General features: G+C 40.4%; 1 protein-coding gene across 2 annotated transcripts; it reads right to left on the reverse strand.

The window, feature by feature from the left end:
* Positions 1-8,853: 8,853 nt before the first annotated feature.
* On the reverse strand, positions 8,854-24,435 carry atpv0e2 (ATPase H+ transporting V0 subunit e2). 2 transcript variants are annotated; one of them, XM_061727856.1, is made up of 4 exons: positions 24,231-24,435; positions 22,615-22,662; positions 19,567-19,662; positions 8,854-11,186 (listed from the first exon to the last, which is right to left on the reverse strand). In XM_061727856.1, exons 1-3 carry the CDS (start codon positions 24,332-24,334, stop codon positions 19,569-19,571), a joined length of 246 nt encoding a protein of 81 aa, XP_061583840.1. In that variant the 5' UTR covers positions 24,335-24,435; the 3' UTR covers positions 8,854-11,186; positions 19,567-19,568. The 2 variants fall into 2 exon arrangements, with proteins under 2 accessions (XP_061583840.1, XP_061583831.1); XM_061727847.1 differs by having other exon boundaries at positions 8,854-11,185; positions 19,563-19,662.
* Positions 24,436-26,685: the final 2,250 nt, after the last annotated feature.

Genomic DNA, 26,685 nt, shown 5'->3' on the forward strand with positions numbered 1-26,685 from the left:
GTGTAAATTGAGTGTCACTGGCGAGAGTCTAAACTGTCACGTTTCCGGTTTCGGATATCAAAATAAAAGCCTCCTTCACTGCTGGCGCTAACCCAATGAAATAATTACAATGACAATGCAATATTACAAATACTCACCTGAGCTTTCTCAAATAAAAGTGGTATGTTTATAATGTTAGCTTTTATAATATTTTTTTTTAAACCGTGTGAGGTCAGCAACGTTTTACTAATATAATGAGAATATTTTTTCTCTTTCAGCGACAGGCTCCTTCACCCTAAATGTGTGAAGGAGCTACAGAAGGTCCTTCCTCCCTGCAGCTGTGAGACTACACAACCAGCACCAGCACAGTAGACCACATACACAACAACCTGACAATAAATGTACATACCGGAAAATAATGTGCAATATCTTTCATTCACTGCAACGTGCAATTATGTAAATAACATCTGTAAATATCCGTCTGTTATTTTTTATATACCAGTATTTCTTCTTATTTATTTTTCTTCTTATTCTTCTTCTTCTTATTATTATTATTGTATATACCAGTTTACTGTTTATAGTGTGTCGTACTCTGATATTATTACTGTGTTATTACTATTTCTATTGATGCCTCTTGTTTTTGCACTATCCCCTTTGCTGCTGTAAACTGCAAATTTCCCCTCTGTGGGACTATTAAAGGATTATCTTATCTTATCTTATCTTAATATCAAAAGGCACAGCCAAGGGAGGGTCAGGACTTGATCTCTGGTTTTTGCAGATTTGTTTTTTCCTCTTGGCTTTATTGAACTGTGATTCTCAGCTGAATTTAGAGAAGTTCATTAGTATGAAGCGATGGGGATCCAAGTCCATGGTCCTCAGTGTGAAAAGGTTGTGGGCAAGGTGCTACTTCAAGTGTGAGGGGTTTAAATGTGGCGGTTGCATTGTTTTGGTTGGTTCCAATGACGTAGTGTCCAACCCAGTCTAACACCAGGTTTCTTGGCATTAAAGACTGTTTAATGAACTAGGCAAAGTCCGGACATCAACCCCAGTAAAGTTCTGTGGTGGGACCTTAAGCATCTGGCCCCGGTGTTCCCCTGGACGGCGTGAAGGAGGAGACGGGTTCCAGTAGGTCTGTCCTCTGCCGTGGCTGCTGCCTTTGCTACCTGATTCTGGATCAGTGGTGAGATGGAGGGATGGGATGGATAATAAACTAAATAAAATAAATAAATAAACCTGATTAAAATTGTAGCATTTTAGCTGTACTTTATTTTGATGGTATGTTTACTTTGTATATTTTATGTTCACTTTGTTATTTATTTTCTTCAAATATGTTTACATTTTTTAAATATAATTCTGAAATTGTAAAATTGCATGCTCTATGACACAGAAAGAGCTTGGATACATTTTGTTTGAAAACATGTATAGAAAGCTTAATACAATTTTAAGTTGTTTTTTTTTAAACAATAAAGAAAAAAAATGTTGATTTATCTGTAATGACTAAATTCACCATAATGATTCCAATTTGAATATATTGATGTTTTAGTTGGGAACAGTTGCCATCAGGGCAAAGTTGTCTTTGTCCCATATTACTCATTGTCTATTATTCTGAAAGTACTTTCCATCGTTTCCGGTTTCATGGTGAATCTTCGGTATCTTGACATATTACGAAGAGCGTGAACACGGATATGGTTTTGAACTACGACACGGCTTCGTCAGAGGGGCGGGGTCTCACGACCCATCCTTAAGGACACCGGCAGAGCTGAGGATTCGAACCCGTTGACCCCGGCGGGTCCGTGGGCCTTTTCTGAGCCGAGTCCCGCTGGAACCGCTCGGCTCTCACAGCCACATGTTAGACAGAGTTAGAGAGAGCAGCTCCACATTACAGAGGCTTCACTAACTCCTCTGCAGACAGATGTGCTGCTGGGGTTTACTTTGTACAAGATAAACACTGAGAGGACGAGTTTCAGATGTGAAATGTACATTAATACGGAATAAAAGTCAACCTTAGAGTTGAATTGTTATTCATAAATCTACAGTTGTGCGGGACTTTTACACGTGACTGCTGTTAACAAAACATTTATGACACATGAACTTGATATTAACCCTGAAATATTGGAACAGGATAATAATGAAACAAAATTACAATCTTAGCAGGTCTTAATGTTGGGTAAATACAACCTCAGATGAACAACACATATCCCAGTGTTATTATTTATCCAACAAAAACTGAGCCTTACTGCAGTAACAATCTATAAAGAATTGTTCCTGCTTTTGTAAGAATTTGGAGATACAATTTCACCAGTTGCTGCTTATTAGAAAGTTTGATCTGTGTGAAAGCATGATCTTTAAAAGCACACATTTGGTTATTTTGCTGCTCTTGTGGATTTAGGTATGTGCAGTACTCCAGTTGTACAAAAAAAAAAATCAGGGGGCATGGTGGATTTTATCATATGGGGACAGATCATTTGTGCTGATTACAAATAATATAATATATTACAAATAATAGCAGTGACCAAAACAGCTGCAGAAATACTGCAGGAATGACATAGCAGCAGTTAAATGCAGCCTTCTGTAAGCTTTAAATATCCACTGGACTTACATCAAATACATCAAAACACAACAATAAAAAACACTTTTCTGAACTTATCAATATGACTCTGTCCTTCACAGGATAAGTAACATGGATCACTGCAAAAACTCACAATCTTAACAAGAATATTTGTCTTATTTCTAGTTAAAATGTCTCATTTTAGTAAAAAAATCTCATTACACTTAAAACAAGACTCATCACTGGAAAAAACAACAATTTTCACCTGTTTCAAGTAGATTTTCACTTGAAATAAGTAGAAAAATCTGCCTGTGGAACAAGATTTTTTTGCTTGTAATAAGAAGATAAATCTTGTCCCACTGGCAGATTTTCCTACTTATTTCAAGTGAAAATTTACTTGAAACAGGTGAAAATTGTCAAATAAGTTATTTTTCTGGTGTTATTTTTCTGGTGATGACTCTAAATGTTGAAATAGCAGTAAAACCACATTCATTGATGAAATGACATTATGGATGGAAAGGAGGGATGGCAGTTTCACAGGGGGGATGATTTTGACCATTTTTATTTCAGGGGGGGATGATTTGGATTTCAGGGGGGATGCCATCCCCCCTCATCCCCCCTCAACTCCAGTACTGGGTATGCGTAAACACAATGCTAAGAAAGAAAGGAATCAGTAATGTTCTTAGAGAAGAAGTGTGTCTACTCATCAACCTGGAAGTGGTGATACGATGAACCTATTGGGACTATTTCAATTCTAAAATGAAAAGTTGCATCTCAGCAAAAAGTGCATATTGCTGGCCATACGATAGTACACAAACATCTCATGTCAAGTGTCAAGCACGGAGGTAGAAAGGTGCTGTTTTGGGCTTGTTCGGGAGCCATAAGCCTCCAGTGGGCCATGAACTTTTTATACCCAATTATTTTAGAGTTAAATCTGAGGCCATTTATTTGACAGATAAAAGTCTGCAACAGAGTGATTGATGAAGAGGGAAAAATCAGTGCAGTGTCTCGATGGAATTCCAGACCTCAGCGTGATGGAACTGATGTGGCAGGAGAACAAGTCTCAACTCAAACAGGCTGCTCTTTAGCTGTACAGGGACAAGGACATGCTGGACATGTCCTTGTCCTTGTGGACATATATAATGTTTAATCCTTTGAATGCTCAGAAAATTAACATTATTGAAACATTATTGAATCTTTAGCTGGAAATAAGCATAACAAGGTCCCCCTGTGTATTGTGTGTAGAGAGACAATGTTTACATGGTCATGGTACCATATAAATGCCCTAGATTCATTCAGTTTATTTTCTTTAACATTTTTTAAAGAAGCCAGAAGCTTATATACATAAATATATGTATAAGCCATGTCAGCAAACTAAATGAGCAAATGCCTGATTCACTGAGACCCAAGCAACCAGTTTTGGATGGAAAAAATGATGAATACCGGCAGAAGAATGTATTTTATTCCCATCTTAAAGAAGGCCAATGAAGGAAATGTAAATATTAACAATCGGAAAAACAATGGCGAGGACAAGAAACTCCAAAAAACCTTCATATAAGAAAAGAAAGAGCAGATTTTAAAACCAGAGGGGCTGGGATCACTATTAATTCAGTCAATGTGAATATGAGAAGGGTAATTTGTGTGGATTTCATTGTTTTTACCTGTCAAATATCTGTACTTTGAAAACGAGCGATGCAGTTTTGTGGTGAAATTAAAATGGATCCTCAAGCTTGCAGCTCCTCTGTTATGGAGCAATGTAACCCAATCCATGTTACAGCCAGTGCTATATAGGTCAGCTCGTATGGCTGCTTGCATAAAGACTGTTAAATCTTAATGCACTCTCAGAGGAAAGTAGGTTGTCATGGTGCATGAGCGTATTAAGTAACATTTTCAGAGTATTGCAGAGGATATAAGATTGTGTACTGATGCAGAAATTTGTCTCGCATCACAAGCCCCCAGCACACACAACCACTTACACACATATTGGCACACTATATATGTTGCAGCTAAAAATCATTAGCATTACCCTCATCAAGATAAAACTTAAAATGATGGATTGAAAATACAAAAAACTGAACATTGAATAGGTTTTGGTGCGTGAATGTCTGGAAGTTGAAATCTGTGAGTGTGCATCTCTATGTATGTGTATTAATAGTGTGTGTCTACTGGTGGGTTAAAGTACAAAGGATGTGGTTGAGATTATGGTTTCACACTATTTGAGGTATCCATTGATCTTTACATGTACTTCAGTGAGCTCTTACGTTCACTTGTGCAAGAATGTTTCAGAATGAATATTTTCTGTCTTTGATACTTCAGTCCTGGCCGGCCCTGGAACCTGAGGCCTCCTGCCTGCAGGCAACAGAGAGCGTTTAGGCAAGGCATTAAATGTATTTCTAATATGATTGATTGACAGTCAGCTCACCCAATAGCTGGCTGTTATCACTTCCTCATCTGTAATCATCATGCCACCGCGCTTACCAAATCAATTCAATTCAATTTTATTTATATAGCGTCTATTACAACAGAAGTTGTCTCTAGGATCTTTCCAGAGAACTCCCAGCTGTTTGTATTAACCTAGCCTCGGGGTAAAAGTGAGTGTCATTTTGGATTTTGCCGTCGAGTCGCCGTGTTTCACAGTATATCCCGCCGTAAACGTCTGATAGCAGCTCTGCAGATATTTAGGCGGGGTTCGGTTGAAGGAGCCGGGAGCAAAGATAACTTTGATTGACATACGGTGGGCGTGTTTCCATCATCTTCCAAAGAAACGTGGCTGCGTCCCGTATGAAGAAAAACGAGCTTCAAAACTTCAGAAACCAATGGGTCACGACTCACGTGACTTCATGCTTCGTCCATAACTTTATACGGTCTATGTTTGCAACTAAGCAGTAACATCAGACCGCTAGCTCCAAAAACAAGTGAATCTCCACTAAACCACAACCATAGTGTTGAGCAGGGGATGGGCGTGGTCTTTGGTGACTGCGTGTTTGGGCTGAAATGATCACTTTGCTAATGTGGTGCTTCAGTTGAAACTGAATTGTGTTTGTTGTGCTGGGAAAGTTCACCGTATTCATGTTTGGATTGTTTTTGAGTTTTTGTCCCAATGTACTACCGTGACAGCAAGTTGTCTTACACATAATAGCTCCAGTGTTGGTTCAGATCGGGTTTAATCTGTAATATGCGATTGAAAGTCTTGCTGTTTGGTATTTTGAGGTGCATGATTTATTGGAATTTTGACCAGTCGTTTCATGAAACGACTGGTCAAACTAACCACTAATTTGCCGGAATATTCACAGCCTAGTTCAAAAGTAGGTTTGGTTTGGTTTCAATATCTAGACCTCACAACCATGACAGCTGAACTCGGGGTGAATCTTTTATGTTACACATCAGGTACATGTATATAAAGCAAAAATTTGTGTATAATTAGAGGCCGTTATCACTTTAGCTACTAGCGCCATAGACTGTATAAAACAATGGACGAAGCATGAGGTCACGTGACCCATCGGTTTCTGAAGTGGTTTTGAAGCCTGTTTTCTCCATATGGAGTCTGCCATTTGCTTTAGAAGCCGATAAGAACATGTTAGCTTTGCTCCCAGCTTCTTCAGCTAAACCCTGCCTAAATATCTACAGAGTTGCTGTCAGGCAGTCACAGCAGGATATACCACTTAATACTTAATACGGCAAAATCAAACATGACAGTGGCGTTTAGCCCCTTCTGGGTTAATACAAAGGTTGCTTGTTAATACAATGGTTGCTTCACTAAGCGCAGTAGCATGGCGATTATGGATGAGGAAGTGATAACGGCCAGCCATTGTTTCAGCCAACTGCCAACAAGTCATATTAGAAATAATGTATTGCTTTTTGTAAACTCTCCTGGCGCGATACACAAAACATGGACCCTCAGAGTTGTCATGGGTGTGAAATCAAACAATTGAGATCAAAATGTTTTTTTGAACCAGGCTAGGAATATGTTTGTTTCTGCTCTAAAGTTGGACATTTTAACACGGGAGTCAGTGGAGATGGACTCGCTTTTGCAGCCACCCTCTAGCGGCCAGTCGAGGAACTGCAACCAATGACACGCCGAGCTGCTCTGAGCTAAATTAGTTATGTATTACCTGCACTACTTAGCCTACCACTTTTTGATGTGTTATTTTTTTCCTTTGGTTTCTTACTGCCAGATAGTGTCTCTTAATTTTGATAAACTGTCATCAGGTTTGTTTACTAAGCGAGAGGTAGAGTCGGGGCCACTTTAGGGAGTTCTCCGCTGATCGACCACGTTATTGCAAATCCCCCTCATTGTCACTGATCAGTTGCTATTCAAAGTTGGTCTGCTCTCGGGGCCCCCCCTTCTGCCTCTGGGCCCCAAGCATTTTCATGGAGTACCTATTGGCAAACAGTAGCCCCTTTCACACAGAGATTCCGCAATATTGGTGTAAAGAAGTCCTGCCAATACGCCGCCTTTGTTGGTTCACACAGAACCATACAACGCCGGCATAACGCCGCTCCCGTCTGTAAATTCACACAGCATGCCGGCGTTCCGCAATCAGAGGCGTGACGACAGCGTCAGCGTCTAGTGGCATGCCGGCATGCCGGCTGTGTCATTCACACAGACCCCGTTTCGTCTCTGTGACGGCTCTGTGACTACCTCCGCTGCCGGCTTATTGGTGGGGCCACTTGGCCCCCCCATTCCGCCTCCGTGACTTTCACACAGAACAGCGAGGCGGCTTAAAGGCGCAACGTTCCCGCCTCGAACTGGCTGTGTGAAAGGGGCTAGTGTCTCTGATTATGTCCAACTTCATTTTTTTCAATCATTCAACCCCCCCCACCTTGGTAACCACTGGTTCAGGGGTTTATTGCTGTCACTCAGCTAAAGGCTGACAAATCTTAAACTGTGAAGGCCGCTTACTTGGAAAAAAAATCCTTGATAAGCCACTGCACGGCCCTCAAAATGAACATATCAGAGATAAGTAAAGGTCCACCGTTGGATTTAAAAGGAATGAGAGAGGCTCCCTCAGAGTCTAAATCTGGAATGCTTTTCTTGGGACATGCCCAAGGATGCAAGTTCCCCTTGATACAGACATTAGGAACACACAGCTTAACATGTGAATAGTTAACAGCATTAACATAATTAGATCAAGCAATTTAGATGTTTCTTGCAATTTAGATGTTTCTTTCCATTTTAAGCAAAGCGTCCTGTTTTAAAACTAAACTATTAATTATCCACGAGAAAGGATGCACAATATGTTTCTTTTTAAGTCATAAAATTTCATCCTGATATTCAGACAAATACAAAAGCCGATGCTGCTACTCTTACTCCCCATACTACTACTAATAATGATAATATTGTATTGCCTGTAGATAGGTTTACTGATCCGACGTAATTGCTGCAGGCATTTTTCTTGCCTGCAAGTGGCACAAGTTGCAGTTGAACTGGCACGGGTTTTATACGTTTTCTCTCACTTTAATGCAAATGATCTCTTTGAGACTTTTCTGCTCCAACATTCTGATCACATTTTGAATAAAACACTGGTCCTATTATTATCATTATTTGATGTGCTAGGCTACATCAAGAGCTTGTAAGGATTGGCAGCTTGTCCATGCAGGAGGATCAAAACTCAGCATCAGTCTTTAAGATCAGGTCGGCCCATCCTTGTATCTTACCGCTTAGCCGTACGGAGTCCAGACCTTCCAGTTCACACGTGGCAAAGTGCTGGGATTCTTGAGTTCCCAAATGGGATGAGGAGGGAAGTATCCAGAATCTCAGGTCTTCATTGTGAAGGGCTGCAGCTTCTTGCTGTGAACTGCTTGCAGCTGATGGATAAGGTGAGCTAAATGGTTGAGTCATTCATTCATCTGTGCGTACGTGTGCTATTGTGAGGAATCAGCACAGTTTAGTCAACCTTGTCCTTGATTACCAAGGCAACTGATTCAGGGACCTCCCCCCGTCTCTGATACACAAACACACACAACCTCTAAATGATACACCTAACCATCAGGTAAAACACACACACTATGATATTTGGTAAAAATGAAAGAGAGTTTTGTTAATTCAGATTATGTTTTTGTGTCTGCATGTGCACTTGCTATTTTTATCCTTCAGAGATAAGATTAAATCCGCATGAGGATTTTGAGTAATGCATAGTTTTGTAAAACATTGAGCGTCACATCGAATTCAGAGCTTACAGTCAAATACATTCAAATTTGACTGAAATCATTTGTTTAAGCACACAGAACAGAAGTATACAGATTTGTTTGTTAGTGTCTATAAATGAAATTTACAGTCAAACCTGCTCAGGAGGAACATCAATAATCTATAAAGCAGAACTGGGTCATGTGAGACAAAGCTCTTTATTGGGTATTTAACATCCAGTACAATACCAGTCCAAGAGAAGTCTTTACTTGACACTAATACAATAATACACGCAGGGTCTCATCTCCTTTAATGTTTACATTAGTGACACTGGATTTCTGTTGCCATGGTGATTCTTAACACACTGTCATATCCATCTCCACCTATTCTGCCAGGAACATTTCATAGATGAGCAGCAGCCGGTTGTCGTGGCTTCTGGAGAGATTCACCAGAAAAGGGGGAAAGAGCTGGAACAGATAAACTATGAGGGTGTGTTTACTGTCAGAAGGCTTTGAGCGGGGGGTTGTGTCTCAGCTGTTCCCTCCTCTAGTCCGATGTGTTGAGCTGGGTGAGAATAATGCCATTTGGTGTCTGATGATTCACTGGCGCTCAAAATGTGAGTGTGTCCCTGTTCAAGGAAACTGCAGCCTGTCTGGATGACGAGTGGGACTGGGGATGAAATCCCAGGAAACAAAATGCTTCTTACAAGAGGCAGCTAATGTTCACAGAGACAGTCATGCTGAACATCATAACACTGAGATAAAGTTACAGGAGCTGGTCTCAGATTTGTTACCGACTCTCCATCACTAGCAACATCTCTAACGTCACAGCTGGACAATTAACTGAGCCATCTGTGGGTGCGTATCACTCGTGTTTACAGTATCTGGGTCATCTGGAGCGAAACTAAAAATCAAAACAGATTTACATGCAAGCATAGACAGCTCTGTTTATATTCAAAGGTCTGATCAAACTCCGTCTGACGCAGGTCCTTCTTGTGTAAATCACGGTACAGTACAGCGCCCGGTTTTAGGCACACGCCACCACCACAACTACAGGGAAGGGCGAAGTGTAAGGAAGATAAAACACAATTTGGTCTTTCTAAAAAGTAGCTGTATTTTGATTTTGTTTCTTTTTGGCTGAAGCAAAGTGGTTTTGGAGAGGAGTTCAGGGAGGGAGGGGTGCGCGAGGTTGGGGATGTAGAGACGGGAGGTGCAATTGTGGTCGTGGCTGGGAGCTGAGACTCTTAAAGCATCAAGAGGAGGCAAGTATGTGGAAATGACAGCACACCTGCATCTTATTTCAGATAAATGTGAGAAATGTGTTAAAATGCCAAGCGAGGAAATCTTTCCAAACCCAGTTTGGGAAGTCTGACGGGTGAAGTCAGCAAAGAGAGAGTTGCATTTGTGGATGGGTTTTCAGTGATCTCACACGGTTGAACTGCTGGCCTGTTAAATATCAAATCAAAGCAGCCAGAAGCTCCAGTTGTTTGATATGAAACAGGTTTCCCCTCTATCATAGTAAAAAGGAAAAGTTGCGCTCTCTTTTTTCTTTGTGAACACCAGATGTTATCACCAGCTACCAGCAACTTCCCTCTAGAAACGTGTCTTTGCAGTACATTTATAAACTGGCCGCCAAGAATGGGTAGGATTTCGTCAACAAGGGTCGAGTGGAGATGGACCGAATTGGATGATGAGATCACCATGGCAACGAGGGCCTCCGTGGTGTGGAGCACGAGGGGGAACGTGGGAGCCAGTTTAATACTGAAGTGGTGTAAAGAGGAGGGAATCGCTCTTCACTTACACCGTTTCAGGAAACTCTCATGCCCACGGCCCAGGCACTCACACTAATGAACACACACACACACACACACACACACACACACACACACACACACACACACACACACACACACACACACACACACACACACACACACACACACACACACACACACACACACACACACACACACACACACACACACAGTTATATGACAGATAATAACAATTATATAAGAAGAATGTGTGGACACTGAGGTGATTACAAGACTCCCACATCAGCACCACACGCTAAAATAAATACACTTGGAAGTTCATGTACGCTGATGGGAGCAACGAAAAAATAAAAAACTAAAATGTAAACAAACACGGCGTAAACAACAGGATTTCACATTACTCAGGGAGGAAAACATCTAGTTCTAACACATGATGCGGGGGTGCCATTTCCTCATTGCACTGAAACGCAAATAAATAAGGACATCTGCTTTTTTAAAGATGCACAACAACACGTTTTACAATAATCTTTACATCCGAGCATTCTGATGCACTGCATAATTCTAAATACTCCCCAAGTTTACAAGGAAAGCTGACATTGATTTTCTGATCATTAACAAGTTTTTGCAGCATTTTGTGTGGTAAAATTTTATGAAATAATCCATCAATTCTATCATATAGGTGTGTGGATGAGCTGAGAAATATGTTGAAATTAAGTCCAGCAGACCAGGCTGACGAGAGGCTTCACGTGGCACAGTCCTGGAACAGACGCACAAGAGGGAGACAACTTCAACAAAACTAAAAACACCTTGAATTTACCCACTTACAAAAATTGGTTAAAAAGAAATGAATGTCAGGGTCCGAACGTGACGGAAAAAAGGATGTTTCCGTGCTGGTCCAAAAGCATCAGAGTCCAGGAGCCCAACCCGCCTCAGAATAGTAAAAACTGTTCCTTCATTTTACATTCTACTCACTTTATTTTTTTCAAAAGTAAGATGATAAAAACTCATGGCGGACTGCAGCTTCTATCAGTGTATGAAGTTCAATGGCATTTCTTTGTTTTTTTTTGGCCGCCTGTGTTCAATGAGCAACATTAAAAACAAAGAGCTGCATTTCTCTGGTCTGAGACAGCAAAGGGAAGAGCAGAGACTGCTGTTACTGAGCAGCCAGCACACTAAAGAATACACCAAAAATCTAACTTTCTGTCACATTTCCGATGGGATGAGTCTTAAACGTTTTAAAGACCCTGAAACCCCAAATCAGTGATTTGTGCATTTCTAATGTTAGAGGTCTATTTAGAGGGCTCAGCCACGCAGCGCTGGGAAAAAGTGACCCCGTTAAAGATTTTCTTCTGCCCTTGTTTTTTTTTGTCACACTTACATGTTTCAGATCATCAAAGCATTTTAATACCAGACAAAGATAACCCGAGTAAATACAAAATATAGTTTTTAAATGATGATTTATTTTACCAAACCAGCCTGGCTATCATTTCATTAGAACCTGTATGAGAACATAGGAAGTAGGCTAAAAGATCCTCAAAAAGCAACATATCAGACCCAGATCTAAAGGAACCCAAGAACAAATGAGAACAAACAAAGTCATTGACATGCATCAGTCTGGAAAGCATCACGAAGCCATTTCTAAGGCTTTGGGACTCTGTCAAGCCACAGCAAGAGCCATTATCCACAAATGGAGAAAACATGGAACAGTGAAGAATCTTTCCAAGAGCTCATCGACAACTAATCCAGGGGGTCAAAAAAAGAACTGAAAACAACATCTAAAGACCCGCAGGCCTCACTTGACTCAGTCAAGGTCAGGGTTCACGAGTAAACAATAAGAAACAGACTTGACAAAAATGGCATCCATGGGAGAGTTCCAAGGAGAAAACCGCTGCTGACCAAAAAACAACACAAAGGCCAGTCTCACATTTGCCAAAAAGCCTCTAGATCAATCAACAAACCAACCAACCAATCTTTTAAATAACCAGGGTTGACCAAAGTGCTTGACAATTCAAAAAAAATAAAAACATGGACTATAAAAATAATAGTTGGACACAGAAAAACTAAGAAAATAAAAATATTCCATTACAGATCCAATAAAAACAAAAGAGTGAAAAAAGGGACAGTGCTATTACGTGCCAAATGCTAGTCTGAAAAGGTGTCTTTAGTTTGACAAAGGCAGGTCAGTGAGGGGGGGTTGGGACCAGGGACTACAAAAGAACAATCACTCTACTTTTTCCACCTTGTCCATGAAACCTCTAAGAAGTGGCCAGCTGAACGCAAAGTTCTCCTGGGTTGACAAAAACCTAAAACCCCACATAGATATGAAGGAGCAAGGTCATTTATGGCAATAAAACAAACAACGACAGCTTCAAATGGATTGAGTTTCAACTGAAAGCCAGTGTAAAGAATACCGGACAGGAATGATGTGGTTGTGTTTGGGAGGTATTCTGAAAAAGCTGCAAACGACGCAGTAAAGTTTGACTGATACCAAAATAAAGAGCCTTACAGTTATCGAGCCGGGAACTTAAGGAAGCAAGAATGGTTTTCTCAAGGTCACCACGGCTCAGGAGATGATTGACTTTTGCAAGGTGTCGAAACTGCCAGAAGCATGCCCTGACAACCAAATCAATCTGTTTATACAATTTTAAAAATCCCACCAAGATTTCTGACAACATGGTTAAAGTGAGGGTCAAGGGCATCAGGACCTGGGAAACGTGAAAATATTGTACTGCCACAGAACTTGGAAAGAGTAAACACAACACATTCAGCTATGCTCTCATTTAAACATAGTTCTAAGACGGAGTTTAATGTCATCTACGCATCTGAGGGTGGATTCTGGGCTTTACTGGCAGGTAGATTTGCGGATCATCTGCATGCAGAAGGCATGGGAAATTACTGACCCTAATGACAGCATACGGTATATAAGGAAAACAGGACAGGGCCCAAAATGGATCCCTGTGGCACACCAGAGTCAAAGGGTCTGAGTCAGAGGAGACAACCTTAATCATAATGGAGAAACTCCCGCTTGATCCAGACGTTCCACTAGCACTGAGTGGTCAACAGTGTTGAATGTTGTCCAGCGTCACAAGCAGCACCAGTTATTTTAGCATCCAGGGACACGAGGATGTCATTCTGGACGTTGAGCAAGTGCCGGAAAAATGGCAGCTCACTGTTGCTCGTCTAACTAGTGATGGGTTAAAAGCAGAGGACAAATGTCAGTGTGTTTCTTAAGATGTATTCTGACAAATATAAAAAAAAAGTTTTTTGATTGTTTGTTCATATTTATGTTTGCAGATACCAATGTGATCTGTAGTGAGAGTAGGAAACAGGGCAAGGAAATGTAGAGAGGGGGAGGTATGCCCTGGAAAGACGAGGAATGAAGCAGTAAGAAAGAACACGGGTGTAAATGAGAGGAACCCAAGAGGAACGGTGAGGCTACAGGGAGCAGGGACAAAGAAGTACTTAGACCAATGAAGAATGTGGAAAAGAGGTGAAGAAGCACGTGCAAGCAGGTTGGAGAAGATGGAGAAAAGTGTCAAGGTTGATGTGTGGGCATTAGCAAGAATGAAAGGAAAGGTCCACAAGACGCTGGTGAGACCCATTATGTTGTACGGTTTAAAGACTGGGGCACTGAGCGAGGGACCGGAGGTAGAGTTGTATCTGAAGTATCAGAGGTTAAAATGTTGAGGTGACAAGGATGGATAGGATCAAGAATGAGTACATCACCCTCTGATGCCCATGTTAGATGTTTTGGAGACAAAGTCAAAGGGCAGACTGAGGTGGACATGTACAGAGGAGGGATATTGAATATATCGGTAGAAGGGTGATGGGGTTAAACTGGCAGGCAGGAGGCCTGGAGGAGGACCAAAGAGATGATGTAAGAGATGTATGGAGGTAGTGACAGAGGACAGGAGGTGGGCTGGTGTGAGAGAAGAGGATACAGAAAATGGGGTAGATGAAGACGGATGACTTGCAGTGGCGACCCCTGAAGGGAGCAGCTGAAAGGACAAGAAGACGACACTGGTCTAAAATTGAAGGGGGCTGTATGATCCAGATTAGATTTAGAACTATACGAGCTGTTAACGAACGAGAGGAGAAAAGGGCCGACTGTGTGAAAAACCCATCAAAGCAGTTGAGATGGAGTAGTGTCCAGGGAACAGATGGTTGGTCTCAATTCAGAGAGGGGTGATAAGGACACTGGATCTCAGACATTAAACACAGCAGGAGGCGCAGGAGAACATATATATCGGGACTGTAAGAAGTGTTATAAACGTTCAACAGACTGAATTAGAGAAAATGTCCTTAAGTACGGCCAGGGATAGATGTAACAGCTTGTCCTTTTTCCACCTGCAGCACAGTCTGAGAGCATGGGTGGTGTCACTGAACGTGGTGTCACAAGCTTGGCTTTGGTAGGCCTGAACTAAAAAGGGGCAATTGAGTCCAAAATCCAGGAACAAGTGCAATGGAAAGAAGAGATCAAGTCTTGAGAGGACAAAGGGAGACAAGTTTGTCTCAGGTGAAAAAACTGCTGCAGAAGATTCTGCACCTGTAGTGGATGTGCAGGCTGGAGTGAGAGATCTGGCTCCAAGAAAGGGAACTGAAAATGCAAATGTGACCGTGAGATGGCCTGAAATACAAGTATCACATATTTTTATGATAGATAGTCACAGTCCGTGGACGATTATAAGATCGTGGTTATGTGTGGGGGTATTAACTAATTTAGTCGGGTCTGGATGGACAACAGACGTGAATATGAAACTCTCCACAGAAGAGCAGACTGTCATACTTTGGTAACAGTTTTGAGCAGGTCTGAGAGCTGTTGTGTATTCAGGGAGAAGTAGCCAGGAATGAGCGGGGAGGAGAAGCGCGGTGTACAGGAGGACCAGCAAGTCCACCTCCGACTGGCTCAAAAAAAGAAGGTTTTGGAGAGGCGGAGTCAAAATCCAGACTTAAAGGAGCTTGAGGCCGTATTGTGGCAAGATTTATGAAAAAAATCCGTATACATTTTAAGTTTTCTAGTAATAATGTCAGATGAAGCGTTCCAAACCCAAAAGAATGAGCCCTCTAGTGCCGTGATTCCCAACCCCCGGTCCCCGGACCGGTACCGGTCCGTAGAGCCGTTACTACCGGGCCGTGGAATGGCTTGTGTTCCGATCATAATTAGGGCTGCAACGACGTTGTCGACAAAAAGCGATAATCAAAATCGTCGGCAATTGTCACCAGACGGTTTTTTCCCAATGGAGTGAGGCATCTCACTTCACTTCACCTCATACAATCTCTGCCCAGAGCCGCGTGTCAGCGCAGCTTTTTTTTTTTTTTTTTTTTTTTCTTTTTTGCGTCTCCCCGCACCAGACGACTGCGCTCACTGATCAATACTGCAGATGCTGATCAATGATGAACAGGGGTCCGTTTCACAAAGCAGGTTTAGTGAAAACTCTGAGTCTGTTAACCCTGAAATGAGGGAAACTCTGAGTTTTCCGTTTCACAAAGGGAGGTAACTCAAACCAGAGAAAGAGAGGTAACTCTAGCCTGTTTCACAAAGAGAGGTAACTTAAGCTCTCGGTCAGTTACTGCAGTAACAGACTCTCTGAACCTAACCTGGTCGGGACCAGGTTTATCTCAATGAACCTGGAGTTTCTCTGCGTCTCCGCCTCTTTCAGAGACACACGCACATTTGATTTCCTCATTCATTCAGTCAGCAGGCGAGTTTTGGCGAAGTTCTGCCGTCTGTCATTAAAAACAGAGTCAGTATTTTAGAAGTCCATTGTCACGAACATGGCATGTCCTTTTGATGAAGACACAATTGATGAAGGTGCAGAATTTATGCGCAGAGAATTAAATATTCGTCGAGAGATGGTTATCAGACCGCGTAATACATGTATATTACAGTACATAGTCTCATTACAGGCAAAGCAATATGTGTTAATCCTTTATTTGTTATAATTTTGATGATTGAATTGTTTAATGATTTCATAATATATTCAAATTTTTTGAGATTTTTTATTTGGGGTTTCATAAACTGTGAGCCATAATCACCAAAATTATAACAAAGGCTTGAAATATCTCACTTTGCATGTAGTGGGAAATAATATTTGTTTCACCTTAAGTTGAATTTACTACGAATGAAGTTTTGCAATATATTCAAATTTTCCGACCTCCACCTGTATATTATTACATGAATAAATAAGAGCATAATACAGGGGTCTCCAACTCCGGTCCTGGAAAGACCTATCCAGCATGTTTTAGGTGTCTCCCTGCATGAATGACAGCAGCAAAGTTGAATAAAATATCTATTTTTCATTGAAGTACCCATCTTTCTCGTGTTTATTATCATTTGCCACATAATTAAAGCAACCTCATACTAAATTTAAGAAAACAATTTTTGCATTTTTTTGTCATATAATTTCATCCAAAACTTGTCGAAATGTGTTTCTTTGAGTGGCAGCCCTGTCATGGCTTGGCGGACAATAAGTTCTGGTACCTGACCGGACTGAACAGCGCTATGCACAAGTGCTGTATGCAGGTTAGGTTCAGTCAGCTGCAGAGATGAGCGGACCTCAGCAAACCTCCATGAGCCGTTTCTTTACTAGTTGTTCGAGTAAAAGAAATAGTGATGAACAAGTGGAAAATCCTACCAAAAAGAAAAGCAAAAGCTTTAATCGCAAGTACGACATTATGTATATAAAATACGGATTTGTTGCAACGGGCGATTTGGAGGCGCCAAACACACTTTGTATTTTATGTGGAGAAACGCTCGCCAACGAAGCAATGAAGCCATCAAAGCTCCAAAGACACTTAAATACAAAACATCCTTCTCTCAAAGACAAACCAGTGGAAGGAAAAAACGTGACTTAGATTTGCAGAAGCAAGTTTTAAAGGCCACAACATCAGCTAACGTCGCTGATGATAGCCTGCATTTTAAAATGCATTGTTTTTTTCTAAAATGTTTATTAAAATTGACATAAATTGTCAACCGGTCCCTGAGCTTTTTGTTTATACTTCTGCTGGTCCTTGGCACAAAAAAGGTTGGGAACCCCTGCTCTAGTGTATCTCTCCTTTGCCTTGAACAGGCTGTGTGCTGCAAAATGTGCTGCAATTCGGTCCCGAATTTCCCGCGCTGGGCTGTGGATGTGACGTCACATGACGCTGCATGCACGTTCTCCCCGTTCTCCCGTGCCGGCTTCACTGTTGGCTGCAGTACCCCCAACGGCCGTCGTAGTGAAGGGTGGCGCTAGAGAGTCTCATTTCTTAAAAGGAGCCTCAAGCTCCTTTAAATCTGATTAAGATGTCGTTCATGCTTGAAAACAATGAGAGACTCACTGCCAGCCAAAAAAAAAAAAGAGGTCCAGGTTAGTTTAGATAACTTTTTTCCCCTCAATCAATGAAATCATCATATAAAAACCAAATCTTGTTTTTAATCAGGTTATCTTTGTCAGATATTGAAACTTGTTTGATGATCTGAAACATGTAAGTGTGACAAAAAAGCAAAAGCAGCAGAAATCTGTGAGAAGGCAAATACTTCTTCACAGCAGTGTACTGTATACACTTGGTCAAAGAACTTGATGTATTTGATATATCCTAAATAATGTCAGTTTATTTTAATTGCAGATATATTTGATTAATTTAGTACTTTGTACGGATCAAAACCACTAAGCATTTCACAGTAAAATACATGTCTACAAATTAAACAATATTGTAATTTTTCAAATTAAAATGTAATTTATAAAAATTATTGCAACAAATTATTAGTGTAAGAAATATGAATCAAATGATTCACCATAATTCAAAATACAGCATTGGTTTTGAGTTTATGAGGGACGAAAAATGACAAAATAACAAATAAATATAAAAATAAATAAATACACATACACACATAAATGAATAAATAAATAAATAAATATGCCTGCAGCGGTGTGGCTGCACACATATTTACATCGCAAATCTGTTCGGGGTGTCTGAGCAAACAAGAGGATGGCACAGTACCATTGTGCTGTAGACAAATGTTAGAACCCCCCACCTCATTAACATACAGACACAGAAATGCATAAATGAATAAATGTGGAAATGGATAAATACATAAATAAATGTAGGAATAAATAAATAAGAAATATTTGAAATAAATGAATATATAAATAGATACATATATAAATGTATACATGTATAAATAAATAAATAAATAAATAAATAAATAAATGTATAAATACACAAAAAATGATAAAATACACAAATAAATACATAAATAAATAACAAACACAAGTTTAAAAAAAAGAGTTAGCCTTTTTCATGAGCAAAACATATTTATTTATTTATTTATTCATTTATTTATGTATTTATTTATGCATTTATATGTGTATTTATTTATTTTTATATGTATCTGTTGTTTTGTCATTTTTTGTCCCTCATATGATTTAAGTACGTTATGCAATTTAGTTTTTCATTTGAAGCAGAGATACTTTTGCAGTCATTGCTTTTAACCCTGAAATGACGTCAGAAGTTTAATTGTGAAGTAAAGAAATTCACTGGTGGGCTTTTCCTCTGGGGAGAGGTTTGAATCGCTCTCATGTGACCAGTCACATTATATACACAACTACACTTAATGTTCACAAGATTTTTACTTGCAGTAGTTGGTGCTGGATTACAGAATCTGTGAATATGAACATAAAAAAGCCAGCAGCTGTAATTCTAAATGTTTGCGGATTAAATATAAAGGAAAAAAAAGGACTGAAAAAGAGTGACTAAAAAGGAAAAGCCAAAAAAAGCATTTAAATCAAGTGATCTGACTAATTAAGTTAGCCTGCGTGATGTCAGCAGATGGGGGATTAAAGGTCATAATGCAGGGTTTATGCATGATTTGTTGTTTTATTTCAGCCTGACTACAATTATCCTTTTCTTTTTCATTCATTCATGTGGGTCCAGATTTTACTTTGTCAGAACTCTGTCACAGCTTATATTTGTGACAACTCTGTCACAAAGATAAGAAATCAACCTATAAAAATTCCTGTTTTTTTAACTAAAACATATTTTACAGACCAGCCATTTCTATAGATTTTGTGATTTGAACATCTAAAATGCACATAAGAAAAGCGTGGATGGAAAGATAATCACAAGTGTAAGGGATGCAGAGGTCAACGTACCCCTGTTTACTCCCAGAAGTAGCGCAGATACCAGATAGTTTCATTCTTGAGCTGAGGGCCGAACAGAGGGTTGGTCTGGGCCAGGATGGCTATCAACCAGCTGAGCAAGAGAGGAGGGTGAGGGTGAGGGGTTTGGATATATTAGTACACAGACACGGTTTATAAATGAAAACATTTTTAACATTTGTACACACGGGTCTTCTTGCCGTAAATATGGGTGCCAGGCTTGAATTTCTATTTTACCTTCTCTGCTTTGTCTTTCTTAGCGTGAAGTAACCAGATATCAGATACAAGGTTTAAATGACACTCTATAAGGTATTTTTAAGAGGCGCAGCTGCATCTCTGGACTCAGCAGTTTCTTTAGGTTGTCTTTGATTTCCAGGTGTATCGACGACATCTAGTGGTCAAGTTGGAGATAGCAACTGTTTCTCAGCTCAACCTCCACAGGAACAACTAAATCTATGAAAAACAAGTCCAAATGAAGTAACCGTGTTCTAAAACAGTAGACTCACAGCACATCACCTCACAGACCACTATCTGGGAGAGACACGCCACCCTACATATTTGTATGGTCAAACACCACGAGGAAGCAGAGGGGGAAGTTCTCCCGCTCCACTTGTGATCACAGAGATGTTTGCAGGTGTTACATCTGCTTTATCAATGTACCGGTGCTTTCCTCTGGACTCTTTTCTTCTGGGGTTTGTAGAAAACCTGACTGTCTAGTTGTTCAGATGTTCAGACAGCTCGGTCACCTGTCCCCGCGGGTTGAGCTAGGGTTCGTCTAGAACAGTGTCTCCCAACCTGGGGTCCGGGCCCCCCTGGGGGGCGCCTGAGATCTCTGGGGGGGCGCAAAACTTTGTCTGCTTTGAGGATATGCAGTTGTAAAAATTATTTTTGCGCATGTTAAATAAATAAAAAATCATAATAACACACCTAATGGAATACAGTAATCCAAGTCTGTATAAACCCACGTAGTATTTTAAAATGACCAAAATATATTTTATTTTTATTTAGCAGGATAAAAACTTTATAACTTATTATTATATCATTATTCAACATTTAATCATACTACTACTACTCCGACAGGTTGTTAAAGGAAAAATGTTAAAAAAATTTGCTCTCATATTAAAAGAGACATTTTTCAGAAATTATTTTATGTCCTTGCAATTATTTTCTGTGCGTATTTTATACATTGGTGACACAAAATGAAGGTTAGAAAGACAAAGTTATATTTATACAGGGTAAACCAAAGAGAAATGTATCACAAAAACATAATTAATGTTCATTTTTTCAATTAAAGATTTGTAACAAATCACTTTATTCTTTTGGTGCCAGTACGTACGGGTCGGGGCTGGTCTTAGACACAAGTAGGGGGGGCTCCAAGGAAAAAAGGTTGGGAACCACTGATCTAGAACACACCTGATCTTCGGTGATTTGCTGTGTCCTTGTGTGACACTTTTGTGCACTCCGGTTAGCTCGACTGGAACTCTGACTTCATCATTAGAGGAGTTTGTTTGGTCAGACCCAACAGATCACCAAGAAAAATATCTCATCAATATCTCATATCCCTTTTAGGGGTTGTACATTTTTATTTTTTAGTGTAAAATACATTGGATAAATGTTCTTCCGTTCTAACTGACTGGTAGGAAGTTAGAACTGATCAAAAAAATCCTTCTGGATGAAACATGAAACATCTTAAAGAACCAATGAAGTCTACTTGGCTTCTGTTCAGGACAGGGTGATGGGGAATCAATACCTTATGTAGGAGCATTTTCACGTGCACAATGCAGAGTGAAATCGAGGTATTCGGACTAAACAATGATGTGGCTTCAAAAAAATGACTCAGCGCCATTTATGGAAAAAAACTAAAACAGAAAAGCTTTAGCGTGCTAGGAAGCATAGAGGGGGCGGTGACGCAGTCTGGGGTTGTTTATGGGGGGGTCAGGAAAGAAATGTGACAACCTGATATAAGCTTCTTGAAACATTACCATGGGGGCAGCATGGTCTAACCAAAGCTAAGGGCGTTGGATGTTTTAAATCATTATTCATTGTGTTTAACTTGTTGCTACTATTTTTCTTTTTACTATTTTGGTACTTTTTCCTCTTGCTGCTATTGTAACACTAAACTTTCTCCCCTGTGAGACAAATAAAGGAATTCTCATTCTTAAAACATACTGGAGTGTGTGACTTTTCAGTAAGTGTATCTCTTTTGACGTAGCGTCCAGCGCTGCACAGAGGCAGGTATTGTGCCAGAAACATGTCCCTCTCCATCACTTTCATGTTTGAACTAAGTATAAAGCGCATTTACAGAGTTATCAGCACACGCTGTGTTCTAGTTGGGACACCCTTTCAATTCAATGCCGCTACGTAAAGTTAGGGAAACACGGGGGACTTTGAATACAACGAAAATGGATAATTATAGTTTTATTATGTCCTAGAAGAAAAAAGTACAGCTTCAAAGTCGTGCTAAGTGCTCTATGCGTTACTATACCTGCTTTTTAGGCCAATCCAGTGATCCTGTATCCATTTATGTATTCTTTGTCATTTCACTTCAGCTCTTTGGTTAACAAATTGCATTCTTATCAAGCTCAGGAAAGGCAAAACTAAATGTACTTTTATTTCAGACTTTTACGGTTGGTGAATCCTTCACTGAAGATGATGCTATGTTGAAGGCATCGCTGCCAGAACGGGCGCCCTCCCTGGAGGATCACATGCTGCCTCTCACTGAGATGCAACTTTCTCTCCCACTTTCTTTTTGGAGAAGTCAAGAAGCTACATCTTCTATTCTGTGGAATTATCTCAGTCAGACCCTCAATAATATAAAGAGACTTCAGATACTTTAATTACAGGAGCTAAACTGTCAATTTAGAGTGAGAAAGCAACTGAAACGGTTTGTTACTTCTGCAAAGCACAACTGCTACTCAACAGAGGAATTGGACCGGTTTACGAGTCAGATAAGCAGTGGGTTGTGCAGCATAATCAAGAGTCCCGGGAGCATGCACCAAGAACAGCAGCTTCACAATAAAAACCCATCAGGGAAGTTTACACTTACAACAAGTAGCAGCAGACTGCTGTGAGGATGAGACTGGTAACAATCACACTGTCAAAAAGAAAAAGAGGATTGTCAGTCACATTACTGCTGATTGTCACATTTGACTTTCTCTTTGCTGTTACTTTTCTTAATTATCCTCATGTACACAACATAGTCAAGTTCAATTAATGCACTTAATTACGTAACCGGTTGTTTTTGGCAGTATGATACTCTAGATGTGGGGTGGCATTTATAAGTAACTGCAAATAGGGTATCTTTGGAAAATGCTGCAAATGAGTGGAAGAGTGATAGAGGGAGCTATGAAATGTGGTAAAGGGAAATTATTTATTAAGTAATAAAGGTGAAGGTAACCTCAACAATAACAACGTGCCACAGAGCGCTGACTTGTATTAGTTATGAGGTGATTCTCAAACACAGGGTTTATATTAATATTATAAAATAAATTCATATTTTTAATTACTCAATCAATTACTACAATCAATATTTCTGCAGATAGTACTCCAAGAACAGGGAATAACAGAGAGGTGGATGGAGGGATGGATGAAGGGAATAACTCCTAGATAACAGAGGAGGATGAAGGGAATAACTCCTGGATAACAGAGGAGGATGAAGGGAATAACTCCTGGATAACAGAGGGATGGATGAAGGGATGGATGAAGGGATGGATAGATGGATGGATGGATGAATGGATGGATGGATGGAGGGATGGATGGATGGATGAAGGGATGGATGAAGGGATGGATGGATGGATGGATGGATGAAGGGGTGGATGGATGGATGGATGATGAAGGTAATAACTCCTGGATAACAGAGGGATGGATGAAGGGAATAACTCCTGGATAACAGAGGTGGATGAAGGGATGGATGAAGGGATGGATAGATGGATGGATGGATGAAGGGGTGGATGGATGATGAAGGGAATAACTCCTAGATAACAGAGGGATGGATGAAGGGATGGATGAAGGGAATAACTCCTGGATAACAGAGGAGGATGAAGGGATGGATGAAGGGATGGATGGATGGATGGATGGATGAAGGGGTGGATGAAGGGAATAACTCCTGGATAACAGAGGAGGATGAAGGGATGGATGAAGGGATGGGTGAAGGGATGGGTGGATGGATGGATGAAGGGATGGATGGGTGGATGGATGGAGGGATGGATGGATGGATGAAGGGATGGATGAAGGGATGGATGGATGAAGGGATGGATGGATGGATGGATGAAGGGGTGGATGGATGATGAAGGGAATAACTCCTGGATAACAGAGGAGGATGAAGGGATGGAGGAAGGGATGGATGTATGGATGGATGGATGGATGGATGGATGGATGGATGGATGAAGGGATGGGTGAAGGGATGGATGGATGGATGGATGGAGGGATGAAGGGATGGATGGATGGATGGAGGGAATAACTGGGTGCAGGACTTCAGGGATGATGAATAATTCCTGAAGGCCCTGGACGTGAACAGCAAGTCGCTCATGGATTTAGATGCTATGCTACTATAAACAATGGAAACTCACGTTGAAGTGTAAGCATACATACAAGCCTAACTCTCGTGTGAATAAGGAAGGGAAACACGACATTGTGGGTTTAAGTGCAGCCCAGTCCACCTACCCACGGTTCGGTCCTTTCGGCACCAGAAACGGAGCCACGACCCCGACCAGCCCCCATAACGTGGTGAAGCAGATCATCGGCAGGGCGAGGGAGTGCGACACCATGGCTTCAGCTGCACAAAACCTCACACGATGACAAATATAGATCGATTTTACCCTTTAGAAATAAAGTGCATCAATGGCCGCTGACCAGCCCTTCGCAGCCGCTATGATCCCGCCCTAGCAAGCTTAGGAGCGATATGATTGGTCGAGAGTCTTGAAACAGCGGCCGCTGATTGGAGATACTAGCTGTCCTTCAGGATTACAAGGGCTTGGAAAGGTTTTATTTTTTTCTTAAAAATATGTTGGAAAAAAAAACCCAGTAGCCCACAATATTACCTCATTTTTATGGTTTTGTCTTCAATGATAACTTTTGTTGTTTTATAATAAAACATTTAGACGTAGGCAAGTAAATTGAGACATTTGCCGTGTATTTACGCCACAAAAAATATAAGCTACCAATAAATTGAAAATACAGAAATGAATAACATAGAAAAATAGAAAAACAGAATTAGTAAACATTTTCCATGTCAAAATGTCAGTTTTCCAGAAACAAAATTCTACATTTTACAGTCAATAGTTTTGTTTTGTTTTGTTTTGTTTTGTTTTTTTCTTTGTTAGTTCCTCAATACAAAAATATATTGTGTTTCGTTAATTCAACCATTATGATAATTAACGTAATGCCTTTATTTTTTCATTACTCAATAGTGAAAAGCAACAGAGGCTGTTGTCTTGTTTGTCCTGCTGCTTTGAAACGAACTGTCTTATTCAGTTCTTTGATTTTTTTTCAACTGAGTTAAGTAGTTTTAAATGTTGAATTGTTTATTTATTTGTTCGTTTTTGTCAGCTTATTTCCCTGTTCTTTCGATTTTGTCTGAAATGTTAACTGGCTCGAATGAACTAAATGTTAACGGGAGCTCATTTAAACATCATTGTTTTTATTGGCATTATGATCATCGTGTTTGCATAAGACTTTGTGTTTCTTGTATCCTACTTAATATTATATTGTACTAAAAAAAAAGAAAAGAAAGAGTACAGGTAGTTTACAGAATAAAGTGGCTTTCATAATTACTCTAATAATGTGTTATTTGTTGGTCCCTGTAATTATCTGGAGTGGGCATTTATTCGTCACATTTATCAACATTTCTTGTACTTTGAAAGAATTTCATGGGAGATAACAGTTATCATTGAAGGTAATTCTACGTTCATGGCTTCGATTTGACTTATTCATATGAACTGTAAAACTCTAGAAGCCAGATTTCTGTTGAATCTGCAATAGTTGCAGTATTTATTTATGACCACGAGGGGTCACTGTTTCATCTGTAAGTGTTGCCATAAAAAGTTGTCTTGGTTATCATGTTTTTTTGCATTTTACTACAATGTTTTGCTACAATTTTTCACAAAATGTAGGTAAATGAGGTACTGTGCATTTTTGTGCTTTTTTTGCCACCTCTTTCTCTCAGTAGGAGTTATGGTGGAGTAGAAGTGGTCCAGTGTGTTGTTGTCCTGTGTAGCACACGTCACCAGCTGTTTGTAGTTCAGCAGCTCCTTTGAGAGATTCCAGGTGTTGAAATCTCCCATCACAAGAACTACCCGGTTCGGCCGAGTGGGTTCCACGTTGGAAATCTGCCTAGCCAGCTGTTGTAGCGCTTTACGGACGGGGGCTTGCAGAGGGATGTAGTAAGGTTTACACTCAATAAAAACCGATTCCAGGATGCCACGACAGTGTTGATGTAATATCACTGCATCTGTGCACCAGTTACTATTTAAGTAAAAACACAAAACTCCTCCCTTCGATTTCCCACTGGCCTCCGTGAAGGAATGGGCCCCATAATCCCCCAAAATGAAAATAAAGGACATCCTTGATCCAGACAGGGCGGTGCGGGTGATTACCATCACAGCACAATCAGCCTTCTAGCGAGAAGAGTGCAAAAAACTAAAATGTCCTATTTAGATTTATTTAAGAAAGGATTGATTGAGGAGGGACCCCAAATATTGCACCAATAGGTTTCGGTTTTATGTTCTCCTTTAATACCTCAGACAAGGTATTAAAGATTTCCACCCAGAAGTTACACAGACACATATAGGACCAGAACCTGTGAATTAAGTTTGCAGGAGCTTATTGACATCTATCACAATTTGCAGAAACCCATCCTAAATCTTAGCAAGCTGAGCCTTAGGGCCTGATTTACCAAAGGTTTGCGTGTGTAAAAACGTGTGCAAACTTGACAGCACCCGCATACCAAAGTGCCAGCTGATCTACTAACAGCGTGCAAAGAGGACTCACTCACTCACTCATCTTCTCCCGCTTTATCCGTTACCGGGTCGCGGGGGCAGCAGCCTCAGCAAAGACGACTGCGTCTCTCAAATGCGCAAAATAGCACACGCAATTCATTTAGTACTTTTGCCCTGATGAA

Source organism: Cololabis saira, chromosome 1, assembly GCF_033807715.1.
Source record: "Cololabis saira isolate AMF1-May2022 chromosome 1, fColSai1.1, whole genome shotgun sequence".
Taxonomy (NCBI): domain Eukaryota; kingdom Metazoa; phylum Chordata; class Actinopteri; order Beloniformes; family Belonidae; genus Cololabis; species Cololabis saira.